Source organism: Pristis pectinata, chromosome 2, assembly GCF_009764475.1.
Source record: "Pristis pectinata isolate sPriPec2 chromosome 2, sPriPec2.1.pri, whole genome shotgun sequence".
In the NCBI taxonomy this organism is placed as follows: domain Eukaryota; kingdom Metazoa; phylum Chordata; class Chondrichthyes; order Rhinopristiformes; family Pristidae; genus Pristis; species Pristis pectinata.
Window position 1 is genome coordinate 8,423,885 of NC_067406.1, and position 19,382 is coordinate 8,443,266.

Genomic DNA, 19,382 nt, shown 5'->3' on the forward strand with positions numbered 1-19,382 from the left:
CTGTGTTTTTATTTTATTCTCACCCCTTTACTTTGCTATTGTACCTGTTCCAAGTCCCCCCCACTCTTATTCTCCACCTCAACTCATTACAATTGACATGATGTGACTTGGTTTAAAAGACAATGCATAACATCTCCATTTGTTGGCTGTAAAGAGCCAGGTGGGAATGTGAGCTGTGAGGAGGATGTGAGCTGTGTAAAGAGGAAGGTTTCAGAAACAACTTCAGTGAGAGGAGAAAGACGGAGAGATATTGGGAGGGACTCTAGTAGACCAGCAATGTAGGGAAGTGCAGCAGACCGAATTGGAGGATTATGACTATCTTGGAGGACTGAAAAGCTAGAGGAGGTTACTCACAAATACACCCTCACACACACATTCACACACACCCTCAACCACACACATACAAATAGTCAAACAGACACACACAAAATCACAATGGACACACACAATGGACTCTAGACCTCTCGCTGCCTTGGTAAAGCAGCCAACATAATCAAAGACCCCTCCCACCGCGGACATTCTTTCTGCTCCCCTCTCCCATCGGGCAGAAGATACAAAAGCCTGAAAGCACGTACCACCAGGTTCAAGGACAGCTTCTATCCTGTTGAACGGTCTCCTGGTACGATAAGATAGCCTCTTGACCTCACAATTTACCTCATTGTGGCCTTGCACCTTACTGTCTACCTTCACTGCACTTTATCTGTAGCTGTGACACTTTAGTCTGCATTCTGTATTGTTTTACCCTGTACTACCTCAATGCACTGTGTAATGAATTGACCTGTACGATCCGTATGCAAGACAAGTTTTCCACTGTACCTCAGTACATGTGATAATAATAAACCAATTCCAATCACTCACTCAACCACACACACACACACACACACACACACACACACACACACACACACACACACACACACACACACACACACACACACACACACACACACACACACACACTCAAGAAGACATTTAGAGGGGACCGGAGGAAGAATCTTTTCACCCAAAGAGTGGTTGGAATCTTGAACACACTTCCTGAACGGGTGGTGGAGGCAGGTACTCTCATGAAGTTTAAGTAGTATCGAGACAGGCATTTGAGTCACTGACACATAGAAGGCCACAGTCCAAGTGCTGGTAAGTGGGATGTATATAGATGGGTAATTGATGGTTGGCTTGCAACATGGTGGGTAGAAGGGCTTGATTCTACGTTGCATAACTCAATGACTATCTCACACACACACATACACACACACGCACACAAAAGACTACAGGTACAGGTACAGGTACAGGTACAGACACACACACACACACACACACACACACACTCTCTCTCTCTCTCTCTCTCTCTCCACAGCAGTCTAAACACACACAGCCCATCTGCAAGTGCAGACTACATCAAATCAGCTCAGTTAGAACAATCTATCAATTATGATGCAAATTATAGCCACTCTCCAGTAAAATATTCAGCAAATGATTAAGCATCTTGACTATGATCTGACTGGTGCATATTTAATCAGGAAATGTAACAAGGCTCGGGGCATGCTGGTGTATGTAAAGAGGTTAGGGGGTTGCAGGGGGTGACGGAGAGCGTGGGGGGGTAGGAGTGGGGAGTGGGGGGTGGGGGTGGGGGGAGTTCTCCCCGCCTCCACCGCTGTGCGCGAGCTGCAGCCTGTGCGACTGGGTGGCTGCACTGGACACACCACTTCACCTGTTGTGTTAGCCGTCATGATATTATCGACCTCAGTCTGTGCGAGTCCGTTGCTGAACTCTGGTTTCTTTTTATAAGCCGTGCTGTTCCCGTTCACACACTGTAGAACATTGTGTGCAGAGACCTAAATATAGGTCTCTGCCTGAGATGAGAAAGAGGTCAAGGAAATTTGTTCTGATCCAGAAGAATAATATCCTGCTGTTCCCACTGGACATTGCCTGATCAACGCCCATAGTCCAGAGAAACGACAGTTCCAAGACCTGAACTGGTCACCAACATGGAACATAGAACAGTACAGCACAGGAAAAGGCCCTTCGGCCCACCATGTCCGTGCCGGACACGATGCCAAATTAAACTCTCTTCAGCCTGCACAAGATCCATATCCCTCCATTCCCTGCATCCACTTATCTAATGGCCTCTTAACTGCCTCTATCGTATCTGCCTCCACCACCACTCCCGGTAGCGTATTCCAGGCACCCACCACTCTCTGTCACAAAACTTGTCCCGCACATCTCCTTTCAATTTTCTCCCTTGCACCTTAGCTACACGTCTTCAAAATTCATGTCCTTAGACCAAAGATAAGGTATTTAACAACGCTGGTGTACAACATCTTTACATGACGTAGGAACACTGGAAAATGGGAGCAAGGAAATCGGAAATTTGGAGATTGGTTTATTATTGTCATATGTACCAAGGTGCAGTGAAGAACTTGTCCTGTTTACCTTCATACAGATCAGTTCATCACAACAGTGCATTGAGGTAGTACAAGGTAAAACAATAACAGAATGCAGAATAAAGTGTCACAGTTACAGAGAAAGTGCAGTGCAGGCAGACAATAAGATGCAAGGTCATAACGAGGTAGATTGGGAAGTCCAGAGGGTAGGTCACCTATCCCCCTCAACATTGCCCTGACATTCAACCTGCCCCAGGCCTCAATGCCCTTACATAGAACAGTACAGCACAGTACGGGCCCTTCGGCCCACAATGTTGTGCCGACCTACATATATAAACCTACTCCACGATCAATTTAACCTTTCTCTCCTACACAGACCATAACCCTCCATTTTCCTTACATCCGTCTGCCTATTTAAGAGTCTTTTAAATGTCCCTATTGTATCAGCCTCTGCCACCACCCCCGGCAGTGTGTTCCAGTCACCCACCACTCCCAATGTAAACAAAAACTACCTCTAAGATCTCCCCTAAACTTTCCTCCACTCACCTAAAACAAATGCCCTCTGGTATTGGCCATTGCCGCCTTCTGTGCCAGTTCCATAATCAAAGATCCTGCCCACCCCGGACATTCTCTCTTCTCCCCTCTCCCATCTGGCAGGAGATACAAAAGCCTGAAAGCACGTACCACCAGGCTCAAGAACAGCTTCTATCCCACTGTTATGAGACTATTGAACGGTTCCCTGGTATGACAAGATGGACTCGGACCTCATGACCTACCTCGTCATGACCTTGTACCTTATTGTCTGCCTGCACTGCACTTTCTCTGTAGCTGTGACACTTTATTCTGCACTCTGTATTGTTTTACCTTGTACTACCTCAATGGATTGATCTGTATGAACAGTACGCAAGACAAGTACAAGTGACAATAATATTTTCCTCAGTAGAAGTGACAATAATAAACCAATTCCAATTCATCAATTCCCTCATCTTTCACAAATTTAACTACATCCTCTTTAGATGCGTCCAATGATCTGGGAAATATATCGCCGGTCCTTCATCAGCACTGAGTCTAAATCCTGGAACTTTCTCCCAACGGCACTACAGAAGCTCCTTCACCAGAAGGACTGAAGCAGTTCAAGAAGGCAGCTCACCCCCACCTTCTCAAGGGCAATTAGGGATTGGCAATAAATGGTTACCTAACCAGCAACACACTCATGCAATAAACCGAAGAAAAATATCTTTGGTTATCTGAAGCTAATCACTTCTCTTTTGGCAAGCTGTTATTTCGCTCTGATAATTCTCCTGGAAATGGGATCTTGTTCTCCATTATAGATGCTACATAAACGCACAATAGTCTTGCTGCTGTGATGAGAGATGAGAAATGAGAAATGAGATAAGATTTCTTTATTAGTCACAAGTTCAACGAAACACACAGTGAAATGCATGTTTTGCATGGAGTGTTTTTGGGGGCAGCCCGCAAGTGTCGCCACATTTCCGACACCAGCATAGCATGCCCACAACTTCCTAACCCGTACATCGTTGGAATGTGGGAGGAAACCGGAGCACCTGGAGGAAACCCACGCAGACACGGGGAGAACGTACAAACTCCTTACAGACAGCTGCCGGAATTGAACCTGGGTCGCTGGCGCTGTAAAGCGTTACGCTAACCGCTACACTACCGTGACTTATGTCATTGGTAGTTTGCAACCAACTCCAGGACTGAAATTGGAATGAACAAACGTCAGCAGCAGAGCTGAAAGAAAATGCTCTTTTCCATCCCAAAGAACAGTAAGATTAACCTTGGACAATGTGCATAAGGCACTGTAATTCTGTCTAAAATCATTGCAAGCTGAACATGTTTGGGAACCCTTCCAAGTTAGACTAAGCCTTTTGCTTTCAAGAAAGTCACATTGAGAGAAAGTTGGACCGAGGCTGACCTACCAAACTTTCCAAGGCATCCGTACGCAGGAGGTGATGTTCTCCTATCATAAGAATAAGATTTGTGGGCACATCTACTCTGTCTGCCCAGCACCCACACACTCCTCCCACTGGTTACCCTCCCCACCTCCCACCTGGAAAATTTATACATATCAACTGTTACTATAATATGCATGATCACTTTTTTTTTAAAAAAAGGATGATCTAGTCACAGGAAGTAGAAAGAACAATGCACAATCCATGATTCTTAGATGCCACAGATAATGGACAGATCGTGCTGATGGCTAGCTGGTGGTGTCTTGAGTCAAGAAGACTACAGTAATGATCTGAGCTGAGAGTTGAATACACTTCTCATCTGACACCTCAGCTTTACATCAACCACGGCTGCTGCATCTAAAGCACCCTCATTCAAAATGGTGGCAAGTGGTTTGTTTTCTGTAACTTTAACTAACATTAGTAGATCAATGGTGCCGGAAGTGGCAACTCATTGCAAGCTGCTCTCTGCAGATCTGTTCATTACTTCTATCATAACTGTTCTGCTCTTTTAAATCTGAAATCTATGATTGAGATGGACTTGCAACACAGTAGTGTAGCAGTTAGCGTAACGCTATTGCAGCGCCAGTGACCCAGGTTCAATTCCGGCCGCTGTCTGTAAGGAGTTTGTACGTTCTCCCCGTGTCTGCGTGGGTTTCCTCTGGGTGCTCCAGTTTCCTCCCACATTCCAAAGATGTACGGATTAGGAAGTTGTGGGTGTGCTATGTTGGCGCCGGAAGCGTGGCGACACTTGCGGGCTGCCCCCAGAGCACTCTACGCAAAAGATGTATTTCATTGTGTGTTTCAATGCACGTGTGACTGATAAAGATATCTTATTGTCTGCCTGTATTGCATTTGTCTGTAACTGTAACACCTCATTCTGCATTCTGTTATTGTTTTCCCTTGTATTACCTCAATGCATTGTTGTAATGAAATGATCTGTATGGATGGCATCAAACCAAAGTTTTTCTTCATAGTACATGTGACAATAATAAACTATCTTTATTCTATGCTTCCTCTCCTATCAGATTCCATCATCATCAGCTCTTTGTCGCTTCTACCTATCACCTCCCAGCTTCTGACATCATCCCCACTCTCCCCCCTCCCTAATCTGCCTATCACCTTCCTCACCTGGATCCACCCGTCACCTGCTAGTTCTTGCTCCATTCCTTTTCTCCAACTTTTTATACTGGGCATCTCCCCCCTTTTCTCTCAGTCCATTTGAAGGGTCTCCACCCGAAATCTCGACTGTCCATTTCCCCCTGCAGGTGCTGCCTGACCTGCTGAGTTTCTCCAGCATTTTGTGTGTTGCGTGAATGTGGTTAAGACCCTTCACACTGAGGCTGTGACCTCCCAACTTGGAAACAATGACCTCTCTGTGGGACATCTGACAGGCAAGTTTTTCCACTCAGAGAATGGTGGGCATATGAAACAAGCTGCCAGAGGAAGTGGTAGAGGCAGGTACAATTACAATGTTTAAAAGACATTTGGACAGGTACTGGGTTGGAAAGGTTTACAGGGATAGTGGATCAAATGCAGGCAAATGGGATTAGCTTAGAGAGGCATCTTTGTTGGGCCAAAGGGCCTGTTTCCATGCTATGTAAGTCTATGACTCTACGGGTCTATAATGTCACCAAGTCCACAACCTGCCCACTTCACGGTCGTGACCCCTGCCACCAAGAAGATCACAACAGCCTACCCAGTGAGGTGGTTGTTAGTTTCTGGCCTATTGATTCAAAAGCAGAATTCAGGCCCTACTATGGCAACTGGGAATTGGAAATCTTTAAAAGCAAAAGCTAGTCCCATTAATGGTGTCCATGAAATTAGCAGATAATCACTAAATCCCATCTGGTTCACTCATGTCCTTCTGGAAAGGAAATCTGTCATCCCTACCCAATCTTCTCAAACTCCTCGATTGGGGACGTCACGAAAGACTTTTACAAATTTCTATAGATGTACAGTGTAGAGCATTCTGACTGGTTGCATCACAGCCTGGTATGGATGCTCCAATGCACAGGATCGCAAGAGGCTGCAGAGGGTTGTAGACTCAGCCAACTCCATCACAGGCACAATCCACCCCACCATCGAGGACATTCAAGAGGCAGTGCCCCAAGAAGGGTCCAGCATCCGGGACATGCTCTCGTCTCATTACCACCATCAGGAAGGAGGTACAGGAGCCTGAAGACCCACAATACCAGGTTCAAGAACAGCTACTTCCCTTCAACCATTTGGTTCTTGAACCAACCTGCACAACCCTAATCACTACCTCGGCATGGCAACACTATGACCGCTTTACATTATAATGGACTTCATTTTTGTTTGTTCTAATTATGTTCTTCCTTGTATAGTGTTGTATAATTTATGTTTTTACTTTAGGTAATTCTTGTGAATATTGTGTATCTGATGCTATGTGCCTGTGATGCAGGTAAGTTTTTCATTGAACCTGTGCACACATGTACTTGTGCATATGACAGTAAACTCAACTTTGACTCTCTGGTGTTTACAGGAGGAAATGAGTATTTAAATCACTGACCTGCACATGATCTCGTGGGTAAGCAGCACTCGACACATCTCTGGGTTCTTATCCTGCCCTTCATATATGATAGCCTGAAAAATAAAAGACAATCAGGTTGTTAACACACTGCCTGGCAGCATTTAATCCCTCTCTCCAGGCTGATGATTCACTGCAGGAGTGAGGGAGTGCTGCAGTGTCAGAGAGACAGAGATGGAGTTTTAAAGGGGATCTGATAAGGAGTAAGTTTTCTTTACACATAAAGTAAAGGGAATACACATAAAATAAATACACATAACTGGAACATACTGCCAGAGATACAATTACTAAATTACTATGTTTACGAGGCACTTGGACAGACACTTAAACAGGCAAGGTGTAGAAGGATACAGTCCAAAGGCAAGCAAGTGGGATTCGTGTAAATGGGCATAAAGTTCAGCGCGGTGGGCTGAAGGGCCTGTTTCTGTTCTGTACAACTTTACAGCATTCACGATCTCAAGATCACAGCACAGTGGTGGACTTGCTGCCTCACAGCTCCAGAGACCCAGCTTCAATCCTGACCTCCGGTGCTGTCTGTGTGGAGTTTGCATGTTCTCCTTGTGACCGGGTGAGTTTCCCCCGGGTGCTCCAGTTTCCTCCCACATCCCAAAGACGTGCGGGCTGGTAGGGCAATTGGCCACAGTAAACTGCACCTAGCGTGCAGGTGAGTGATGGAGTCAGGGGGTTGGGAGGGGGTTAGTTAATGGGAATGTGGGGAGAATACAATTGAATTAGTGTAACTAGGTGCTTAATAGCCAGCTCCACGGCCAAAGGACTTGTTTCCTTGCTGTATGACTTTATAACTCCATCTTGAAGAGGTGTTACATTATTCCCCCCAATATTTATCCCACAACTGTCATCACGAAAGGAAATGCATTATCTGGTTACTCCCGTACTGCTGTTTGCGGGAGCTTGCTGTGCACAGATTGGTTGCCATGTTTTCAACATTCCAACAACAACCCTGCTTCCAACCTTTCAACCTTTGCTCTCTGCAAAATGTTCAAAATTAACCTAAAGTTGCAAAAGACCATTTGTAAATACTGGCTCCTTGTTTAGGTTTCGTGCAAGGGTACTGAGTCACTGGAGTCTGGGAGGTGCCTCAACCTTTTCCATATTTCCACCTCTTGACCTCACAATCCACCTCATCGTGGCCCTTGCACCTTATTGTCCGCCTGCACTATCTCTGTAACTGCAACACTTTACACTGCATTCTAGAGGAAAGAACAATACAGCACGAGGAGGCCCTTCAGTCCACAATGTTGTGCCAAGCTAATTAAACTAGTAATTAAATGCCTAACTAAACTAGTCCCTTCTGCCTACACAATGTCCATATCCCTCCATTCTCTGCATATTCATGAGCCTATCTAAGAGCGTCTTAGATGCCTCTATCGTATTTGCCTCCACCACCAGCCCTTGGCAGTGCATTCCAGGCACCCACCACCTGCTGTGTAAAAAAACTTGCCCCGCACATCTCCTTTGAACTTACACCTTGCATGCCATCTAGTATTAGACATTTCGACCCTGGGAAAAGGATACTGAATGTCTACACTATCTATGCCTCACGTAATCTTATAAACCTCTAGCAGGTCTCCCCTCAGCCTCTGCTGCTCTGGAGAAAACAACCCAAGATTGTCCAAACTTCTCCTTACAGCACTTGGCCTCTAATCCAGGCAGCATCCCGGTAAATCTCTTCTGGATCCTCTCCATAGCTTCCACATCCTTCCTATAATAGGGTTAAGATAGAGGGATATGTGGGAGGAAGGGGTTAGATAGTCTTAGGAGTGGTTTGAAGGTCAGCACAACATGGTGGGCCGAAGGACCTGTATTGTGCTGTATTGTTCTATGGTTCTATGGGTGACCAGAAGTGAAGGTAGACAAACAAAGTGCAAGGGTCATGACAAGGTAGACTGAGAGATCAAGAGTTCATCTTTTGGTGTATGAGAGGTCCATTCAAGAGCCTGCTAAGACAAGATATCTTTGTTAGTCACATGCACATCGAAACACACAGTGAAATGCATCTTTTGCGTGGAGTGTTCTGGGGGCAGCCCGCAAGTGTTGCCACGTTTCCGGCACCAAAATAGTGTCAGATCCGGTTATTTTTGAATCCGCAGGTTCTTTCAGGAGTCCACGAATGAGTTGAAAACAACTTGGTGCTTCACAAACTTTTATTGGAAAAGTTTAAAACAAAGAAACAGTCACAGAGCACATGGCACTAGCTTTACTGCTGGGAGATGAGCCGAGACAAAAGGAACTAAAGATGAGCTAGGGCTGGGGTGGGGGGTGGGGGGGGAAAGAGAGCAAGAGAGAGAGATAGAGATAGAGAGAGATAGAGGCAAGAGAGAGAGATAGAGATAGAGAGATAGAGGCAAGAGAGAGAGATAAGCAAGAGAGTGATTAACAAAAAGCGACACCTTTTATACCCAAGATAAGAGGTACTCCTTAGCTAACAATAGTCCAATCAGAAAACCTATTAGATACCTGTGGCAGAACCAACCAATGAGAAAACATATTCACCTGATGGACAAACCAATAAGCTAGGAAGCGGCCATTCCTTGTGCAGCCACTTGAGGTAAACACTATACATTTTAAGAAGCTACTTAAAACAGTCGAACCCAACAATAGCATGCCCACATCTTCCTAACCCGTACGTCTCTGGAATGTGGGAGGAAATGGGAGCACCCGGAGGAAACCCACGCAGACACAGGAAAAACGTACAAACTCCTTACAGACAGCGGCCGGAATTGAACCCGAGTCGCTGGCGCTGTAATAGAGTTACGCTAACCACTACACTACCGTGTGATAACTGCAGGAAAGAAGCTGTCCTTGAGCCTGGTGGTATCTGCTCTCAAGCTTTTGGATCTTCTGCTTAGATGCTCCCATGGTTAGGATGTGGGTGGCAAAAGGAGGGGGCAAGCAGAGGACAGCTGATTGCAAAGGGCCTTGTAGTACAAAACCATCTCTGTCTGGTGCCCACAGAAATATTAAACTAGATGGATTGAAATAAAGGAATGTATTGGTGGAGTTAGCAGCAAATTGAAAACTATTAGGACTGTACACATGCAATGACACCCAGCTTATGAAGAAATATGGCTTCTTGCCTCCAGGACCTAGAACAGCGAAAGCAGGCAGCAACTAAATGATATCTGCCACAGGATGATTTTACATCTTATCGATCGTTTGAACACCACTTCTTTGTCTATGTGATATTGATCCATCTATCTGTGTTCCTATCATTCATTACTCTAAATCTTTCCCCACTTTCATCCATCTATCAACATTTCCCTCTCTATCCGCTGATCTACTTCTTCGTATATAGCTCTACCCATAATTTGCTTACCTATTTATCTGTCGATAGCTTATCTCTCTCCAGTTATTAATCTCCATCTCTCTTTCTTCTTGTATATCTTGCATGTATATCTACTGCTTTATCTTTCTTATTATATCTATCTGCACTTAACAATTTTGATTATTTCTAAAGATATTGAAGCATTAGTCCATTTGGCTGTGATTATTTATATCTATCTATATATTAGCATAAACCAATATACATCTACCTAAATCTACTTATGCACCTGCCTGTCTAAATGTATATTTATAAGAATATGGGAGGACATTCCAACCATCGCATCCATGCTGGCTTCCAGGGGAGCAATCCCAACAGTTCTATTCCGACGAAGGGTCTCGACCCGAAACATCGGCTGTGCATTTCCCTCCGTAGATGCTGCCTGACCCGCTGAGTTCCTCTGGCGTTTTGTGTGTAGTCCCATTCTCCCTCTCCTTATTTCCTGACACCCTTGCAACTTACTCTCTCTCACACACGTTCATCAATTCCTCCTTGAGCCATCTACCTGAACTAAGAACCAATTTACAATGTCCAATTAACCCTTTGGGAGGTGGGAGGAAACCCACTTGGTTTAAACTCTTTGCAGTTCAAAAACTCCCTGTATTTTCTTCCACCCTTTAGGACCTTTGTCCTGCCTGTACCGCTTGCAAAGAAGTACAGGCCAGGAAACCACACTCCATTGTAAAACCTTGCAACACGATCACAGTGTGTCATACCAATGATTGCTTCAACCATGGACCCATCGCGACAAACACCAGCATCGCTGGAGCTCCTGAAGAGTCACGAGAGGTGGAGGGGTGTAGACCGGGGTCGGAAGCTCTATTAGGGCATGAGGTGTGGGCTGCAGGCTGGAAGTGTGGAGCGGTGAAAATTGGGGTCTCAACAATGTGGCTACAAGAGCAGGTCAGAGGCTGGGAATCCTGTGGTGAGTAACTGACCTCCTGACTCCCCAAACCCTGTCCACAATCTACAAGGCTCAAGCCAGGAGTGTGATGGAACACTCTCCACTTGCCAGGATGAGTACAGCTTCAACAGCACTCAAGAAGCTCGACACCACACAGGACATAGCAGCTCACTTGATAGGCACCCCATCCACACCCATTCACTCACTCCACCACTGACACACAGTAGCAGCAGTTTGAACCATCTACAAGATGCACTGCAGCATCTCATCAAGACTCCTTAGACAGCACCTTCCAAACCCACTGCCCCTCCCAGCTGGAAGGACAAGGGCAGCAAAAGCATGAGGAACACCACCCACTGGAAGTTGCCCTCCAAACCCCACACCAATCCCGACTTGGAAATATATCGCTGTTCCTTCACCGTCGCTGGGCCAAAGCCCTGGAACTCCCTCCCTAACAGCTCTGTGGGTCTACCCCCACCTCAAGGACTGCAGTGGTTCAAGAAGGCAGCTCATCACCACCTTCCCAAGGGCAACTAGGGATGGGCGATTAAATGCTGGCTCAGCCTGCGAATGGAATAAAAAAAAACTGTGTTGCCATGGCAATGGAAGAGTCAGGGCAAATTAGCACTAAGCTGGGACAGTTGGGTGTGGGAGGGAAGTGAGGGTGGCGAGAGAATGGGTGGACGGGGATAACAGGTAATACTGGGACTCAGTCAGTTGCAGTCTTGTGTTATGCTTTTAAAGAAATGGTATCAAGACTGCCAACGCTTGTCACTCCCAGAACAAAGCAAATTAATTTCTTGAAGGATGCTGTTAAGTGAATGGTGTATCGGGTATGATATCACTTGATATACAAGTGGTGTGGAAACTGGATTAGACAGGCACGTACAATCGACAGAGGGAAATCAAGATACAAAAAACGGCAACTGCTGAAAATACTCAGCAGTTCAGGCAGCACCTGCATAGAGAGAAAAACAGTTAACGAGGCCTAAAACATTGTTTCTCTCTCCATAGATACTGCCTGACCTGTTTTGTGTTTCCAGCAATATTTTTTCATTTTGGGCTGAGGAACGGCAAATGTATTTTTTTTAAGATTTCTTTATTAGCCACATGTACATCAAAACACACAGTGAAATGCACCTTTTGCGTAGAGTGTTCTGGGGGCAGCCCGCAAGTGTCACCACGCTTCCGGTGCCGACACAGCATGCCCACAACTTCCTAACCTGTACGTCTTTTGGAATGTGGGAGGAAACTGGAGCATCCAGAGGAAACCCGCGCAGACACAGGGATAACGTACAAACTCCTTACAGCCAGCAGCCGGAATTGAACCCGGGTCGCTGGCGCTGTAATAGCGTTACGCTAACCGCTACACTACCGTTAGATTAGTGTGAGGTGATGCATTTTGGATAGTCAAACCAGGGTAGGGCTTATACAGTGAATGGCAGGGCACCGATGAGTGTTGTGGAACAGAGAGACCTGGGAGTACAAGTGCACAGCTCGCTGAAAGCGGCCTGGCAAGTAGACAGGGTAGTGAAGAAGGCATTTAGCACACTGGCCTTCATCAGTCAGGGCTTCAAGTGTTGGAGATGGGACATTATGTTGCAGTTATTTCAGTCATTGGTGAGGCCGCACTTGGAGTATTGTGCACAGTTTTGGTCACCCTGTTATAGGAAAGACATTGTCAAGCTGGAGAGGGTGCAGAAGAGATTTACGAGGATGCTGTCAGGACTAGAGGGCCTGAGTTATAGGGAAAGGTTGGCCACACTGGATCTTTATTCCTCGGAGCGAAGGAGGATGAGGGACGACCTCATAGAAGTTAATAAAATCACGAGGGGTATGGATAAGGTGGACGGTCCTAGTCTTTTCCCCAGGGTTGGGGAGTCCATAACTGGAGGGCACAGATACAAGATTAAAAGGGAGAGATTTAAAAGAGACCCGAGAGGTAGTGTGGCGGCCCGCACACGCGGGACTCGAACCGCCATCGGGAGCCGTGGGCAGACATGCAGTAGCGCGTTTGGAACTACCCGCTCGGGGTGGACCCTCCAGGGACAGTCGGATGTCACGTCCGCCCCGTGGGTCACAGGGGCCCATGGGATGGGAGATTTAAGCGCGCGATTTTGAATCAGTAAAGGGTTTTTGAGTTCAGCACTCTCGGCCTCCATGTGTTCCTTTAGTAGTGCATTGCGTGCGGCTACATTGGTGACCCCGATGTACCAGACGGCGTCTGGAGCCGGCGACTCAGCGACCAGCCATGAGTTCGAGCAACTCGCACAGCGCGGTCTGTCTGAAGCTCCCGACTTTCTGGGCCACTCAGCCCCACGTTTGGTTCGAGCAGGCTGAGGCCCAGTTCAATATCAGAGATATTACAGCCGACACCACGCGGTACTACTACGTGGTCAGCGCACCCAACCAGGACACGGCAGGCCGGATCATCGACTTCCTAAACCAGCCACCAACAGAGGACAGGTACACTAAGCTTAAGGCGCTCCTGATCCGTACCTTCGGACTCTCCCGCTGCGAATGGGCCGCACGGCTCCTACACATGGACGGTCTGGGCGACCGCAAGCCATCCGAGCTCATGAATGATATGCTGGCGCTTATGGACGGCCATAAGCCATGCCTTTTATTTTAACAGTTGTTCCTCGAGCAAATGCCAGAGGACATTCGCCTCCTCCTCGCGAGTGAGGATTTCAGTGACCCACACAGGGTCGCGGCTAAAGCAGACGTCCTTTGGCAGAGTAAGCAACGTGGAGCAGCCTCCATTGGCCTAGCCATGAGCATGCATCCCAAAGCCCAGGCCCCGCAACCAGAGCCGTCAAGACACATGGGGGAAAAAGACGAAAGTTCAGAATAATGGTGTTTCTTTCACCAAAGATAGGGTTCAGGCACATGCCACTGCCGTCCACCATACGCTTTTCCGGGAAACTCCGGGGCCAGCCATCGGTAATGGCTACGACAGCTGGCCACCGAGACAGCCTCCTGTACCTCTGGGACCAACACTTCGGGCGGCGCTTCCTGGTAGACACCGGAGCCAAAGTCAGCGTACTTCCCCCCTCGAACATGGACACTCGTAACGCGGTCCCAGTCCCTGAACTCACTGCTGCAAATGGCACCAGTATTCGAATGTACGGCCCGTGAACTATCTCACTGCGTTTCGGGTCCAGCCGTTTCACTTGGACTTTCACGTTGGCAGCGGTGTCACAGCCACTACTAGGGGCAGATTTCCTACGAGCCAACGGCCTCTGGTCGACCTAAAAGCCTGGCGTTTGGTCCACGCCGAGAGGTTACAGACTTTCCAGCTCGGAGAAGCCAAGCTACCGGCCCTCCACCTGGATTCCGTGACCCTCTCGGGTAATGAATTCACCAGGGTGTTGGCAGAATTCCCCTCCATAGTCACCCCGCAGTTCTCCAAGGCCGACCCCAAGCACAGTGTGCAGCACCACATCCCCACGCAAGGACCGCCGCTGCACACCCGAGCTCGCAGGCTCCCACCCGACGAGCTCCACCTCACCAAGGAGGAGTTCCGTAAGATGGAAGAGATGGGAATCGTACACCGCTCAGACAGCCCGTGGGCATCCCCACTGCACATGGTGCCCAAATCCGCAGGAAGTTTGAGGCCCTGCGGAGACTACAGGAGACTCAACGACGCCACAACTGCCGACCCAGTACCCCACATCCAGGACTTCACGACAAATCTGCATGGAGTGACCACCTTCTTGAAAATCGACGGTCAGGGGATACCATCAGATCCCAGTGCACCCCAACGACATGCCCAAGACAGCCCTCATCACCCTGTTCGACTTGTTCGAATTCTTGAGGATGCCTTTCAGTCTCAAGAATGCAGCCCAAACTTTCCAAAGTCTCATGGACTTCGTGGGACACGGCCTGGATTTCATTTTCATTTACTTGGACGATATCCTGGTGGCCAACAGTTCGCACCAAGAGCACGTGGCACATTTGCACCAGCTCTGCCAACGCCTGAGCGACCACAGACTGGCAATCAATCTGGCGAAGTGCCAGTTCGGGCTGACGGAGATCAACTTCTTGGGCCACAGAGTCAACTCACATGGCGCGGTTCCCCTACCGACAAGGTCGAGGCCATCCACTAGTTCCCCAAGCCCAGCATGGTCAAGGGCCTGCAGGAGTTCGTAGGGATGGTCAACTTTTATCATCGGTTCGTGCCGGTGGCAGCACAAATCATGAGACCCTCGTTCAGCCTGATGGCCGGCAAGGCCAAAGAGGTGGCATGGGACGCGGAGTCCATGGAGGCGTTCAAGCAGGCCAAGGAGCCGCTGGCAAAGGCGGCCCTCCTAGTGCACCCGAGAGTCGATGTACCCACGGCACTCACAGTCGACACTTCCAACACGGCAGTCGGCGGAGTCCTGGAGCAGCTCGTTGAGGGCCAGTGGCGACCACTTGCTTGCTTCAGCCGGCACCCACGGCCACCAGAGGTGAAGTACAGCGCATTCGACAGAGAGTTGCTAGCGCTCTACCTGGCTGTCCAGCATTTCCGGTACTTCCTCGAGGGAAGGGAGTTCACCGTGTATACGGACCACAAGCCCCTCACCTTCGCACTGGCCAAGGTATCGGACCCATGGTCGGCTCGGCAGCAGAGGCACCTGTCCTTTATTTCAGAATTCACCACGGACGTCCACCACATCGCAGGCAAGAACAACGTCATCGCCGACACACTGTCTTGCCCCTGCCTCCACTCAGCGGGCATATCGTCCTCAGGAATAGACTACGCAGCACTGGCAGAAGTACAACGGTCGGACACCGAGATCCCGGCTTACCGCACCGCCGTTTCGGGGCTCCAGTTGGAGGACATCCCCATCGGCCCAGCAGCGGATCGACTCCTGTGCAACGTGTCTACCAGCAAACCCCGACCCGTAGTACCAGCAGCCTGGAGGCGCCAGGTGTTCAACACGCTGCACGACCTGGCCCACCCGTCTATCCGGGCGTCCATCAAGCTGGTGGTGGACAGATTCGTCTGGCACGGTTTGCGCAAACAGGTCTGACACTGGGCCAGGACCTGCGTACACTGCCAGACCGCCAAAGTCCAGCGGCACGTGAAGGCTCCCCTCCAGCAGTTCCAGCCAACGCACGGGAGGTTCCAACACATCCACGTGGACATCGTCAGCCCCCTGCCAGTCTCCCGGGGCGCCAGGTATATCTTTACCATGGTAGACAGGTGCACCAGATAGCCGGAAGCCGTACCGCTCGCAGACACGTCCACTGAGTCCTGCGCCAGGACGCTCATTGCAAACTGGATCGCCAGGTTCGGTCTCCCAACGGACATCACCTCCGACAGAGGTGCGCAGTTCACGTCTGGTTTGTGGACAGCACTGGTGCAGCTCCTGGGCACTCAGCTGCATCACACCACAGCATACCATCCCCAGTCCAACGGTTTGGTAGAGCGATTCCACCGGCATCTCAAGTCGGCCTTGATGGCGCGCCTCAGGGACCCCAACTGGACAGATGAGCTTCCCTGGGTCCTACTGGGCATCCACACAGCCCCCAAGGAGGACCTGGGCACCTCCTCGGCGGAATTGGTCTACCGCGCCCCCCTGATGGCCCCGGGCGAGTTCATACCAGAGGCCCGAGGTTTGGAAGAAACTCCAGCAGCGGTGCTAAGAAGGCTGCGGGACAAGGTAGGGACCCTGGCACCGGTCCCGACCTCCAGGCATGGTCCTACGCCATCCTTCACCCCTAAAGACCTCTGAGTCTGTGAGTATGTTTTTATTCGCAGGGGCATGCACAGGTTACCTCTACAGCAGCCGTACGAGGGACCCTTCAAGGTGATCCAGCACAATGGATCCATGTGTGTCGTGGACGTGGGTGGCCGGGAAAAGACTTTTACAGTGGACCGCCTCAAACCGGCGCACTTGGACATTGAGCAACCAGTGAGGGTACCTGCACCGCACTGGTGAGGCCGGCCACTCAGGCAAGCCACACAGACTGGGGGCTCCATTCCCTCGACGGATGCTTCTGGGGGGGGTGGGGGGGGGGGGAGGGTGGGTTTGTGGTGTGGCGGCCTGCACATGCAGGACTCGAACCGCCATCGGAAGCCACAGGCAGACACGCAGTAGCGCGTTTGGAACTACCCACTCGGGCTGGACCCTCCGGGGACAGCTGGACGTCATGTCCGCCTCGCGGGTCGCAGGGGCCCACGGGATGCGAGATTGAAGCGCGCGATTTTGAATCAGTGAAGGGTTTTTGAGTTCAGCACTCTCTGCCTCCGTGTGTTCCTTTAGTAGCGCATTGCATGCGGCTACAGTAGCTTCTTTACACAGAGGGTTGTGAGTACCTGGAATGAGCTGCCAGAGAAAGTGGTCGAGGCGGGTACAATTGCAACATTTGTAAAGGCAGTTGGACAGGTAAATAGAGGGGAGAGGCTTGAGGGTTATGGGCAACTGGGACTATCAGGGAGGATGCTGTGGTTGGCATGGACCAGTTGGGCCAAAGGGCCTGTTTCCATGCTGTATTATTCTATGACTATTTTAAACTGGGAAGTGCCTATCAAATTCAAAGCATGACTCAGGAATGGTTATTGAGGCGTTTCACCTGAGTGGTGAATCTCTGAAATTCTCTACCCAGAGGCTTGTGGAGGGTAGACTGTTGGAGTTACTTGAAGACGAAGGAGATACATTTTTAAAAGATGAGGGAATTGAGAGCTATGGAGAACTGGCACAGAAGAGGAGTTGGGACTTAGGGTAGATCAGCCATGATCATACTGAATAGCAGAGCAGGCTTGAGGGGCTGAATGGTCAGATCCTGCTCCCATTTCCTTATGTTCTTATTCACTTACAATCATGTATTACAAAAACAAACAACAGTAAATTATCAGATTTTGAGGCCACAACATTCTTGAAGAGGTTGAAAGAACCTCGCTGCTCAATATTACTGGAAATATTAGATTATAATATTACTACATAGGGTTGTGGACGCAGCTCAGCGCATCACAGAAACCAGCCTCCCATCCATGGACTCTGCCTACACTTCTTGCTGCCTCGGGAAAGCAGCCAGCATAATCAAAGATCTGAGGGCACGTACCACCAGGCTCAAGGACAGCTTCTATCCCACGGTGATAAGACTATTGAACGGTTCCCTTATACGATGAGATGGACTCTGACCTCACAGTTTACCTTGTTGTGGCCTTGCACCTTGTTGTCTACCTGTACTGCACTTTTTCTGTAACTGTTACACTTTACTCTGCATTCTGTATTTTACCTTGTACTACCTCAATGCACTGTGTAATGAATTGATATGTATGAATGGTATGCAAGACAAGTTTTTCATTGTACCTCAGTACAAGTGACAATAATAAACCAATCCCAATACTATAGACCCCAGACATTCTCTCTTCTCGCCCCTTCCATCGGGCAGAAAATGCAAAAGCCCGAAAGCACGTACCACCAGATTCAAGGACAGCTTCTATCCCACTGTTATAAGACTACTGAATAGTTCCTTAGTACAATAATATGGACTCCTGACCTCACAACCTACCTCATTATGGCCTTGTACCTTATTGTCTACCTGCACTGCACCTTCTCTGTAACTGTAACACTTTATTCTGCATTCTGTTATTGTTTTCCCTTGTACTACCTCAATGCACGGTTGCAATGAAATGCTGTGTATGGATGGCATGCAAAACAGTTTTTCACTGTACCTCAGTACATGTGACAATAATAAACCAATTTATCATATGTTACTTTTTGAGGGGAGCTATTTGCAGAGGTTTGGAGAAAGAATGAGTCGGGTGAGACTAAATGAAACTGAATGACAGCTCATTCAAACAGCACTCAATAGAGCTGGTGAAAATTCCCACGTTTCCATGCAGAAATTAGCAGTTAAGGGATTTGACAATCAAAAATCCATGGATACTGGAAGAATGAAATGAAAACAGAAAGTGCTGGAAATACTTAACAGGTCAGGCAGCATCTGTGGAGAGAGAAGCATAGTTAATGTTTCAAGTCAATGACACTTCATCAGAACTGGGTCATTGACCTCAAACATTACCTCTGTTTCTCTCCCCACAGGTGCTACTTGATCTGCTGAGTGTTTCCGGAACTTTCTATTTCCACTAAAAGATAATGGGAAAAGGTCCTGAAATAAGTGCAAGGAATGGTTAGACGGTCAGAGGTCAAGAGACATTGTGTGAAGTTCAACAGGAAACTGGAGGAAGTCAAGTATAGGGGCTCCCCGACCTGTACGATCGGTATGCAAGACAAGT

General features: G+C 48.5%; 1 protein-coding gene across 9 annotated transcripts in view; it reads right to left on the bottom strand.

The window, feature by feature from the left end:
- Positions 1-19,382, bottom strand: part of LOC127581620 (transcription factor COE3-like) — a 408,223-nt gene that overhangs the window by 357,962 nt on the left and 30,879 nt on the right. For all 9 annotated transcript variants that reach the window (XM_052036201.1, XM_052036218.1, XM_052036192.1 and 6 more), the window contains exon 5: positions 6,885-6,958. In XM_052036201.1, coding sequence (XP_051892161.1) covers positions 6,885-6,958 — 74 coding nt within the window. The remainder of the gene's footprint in view (positions 1-6,884; positions 6,959-19,382) is intronic.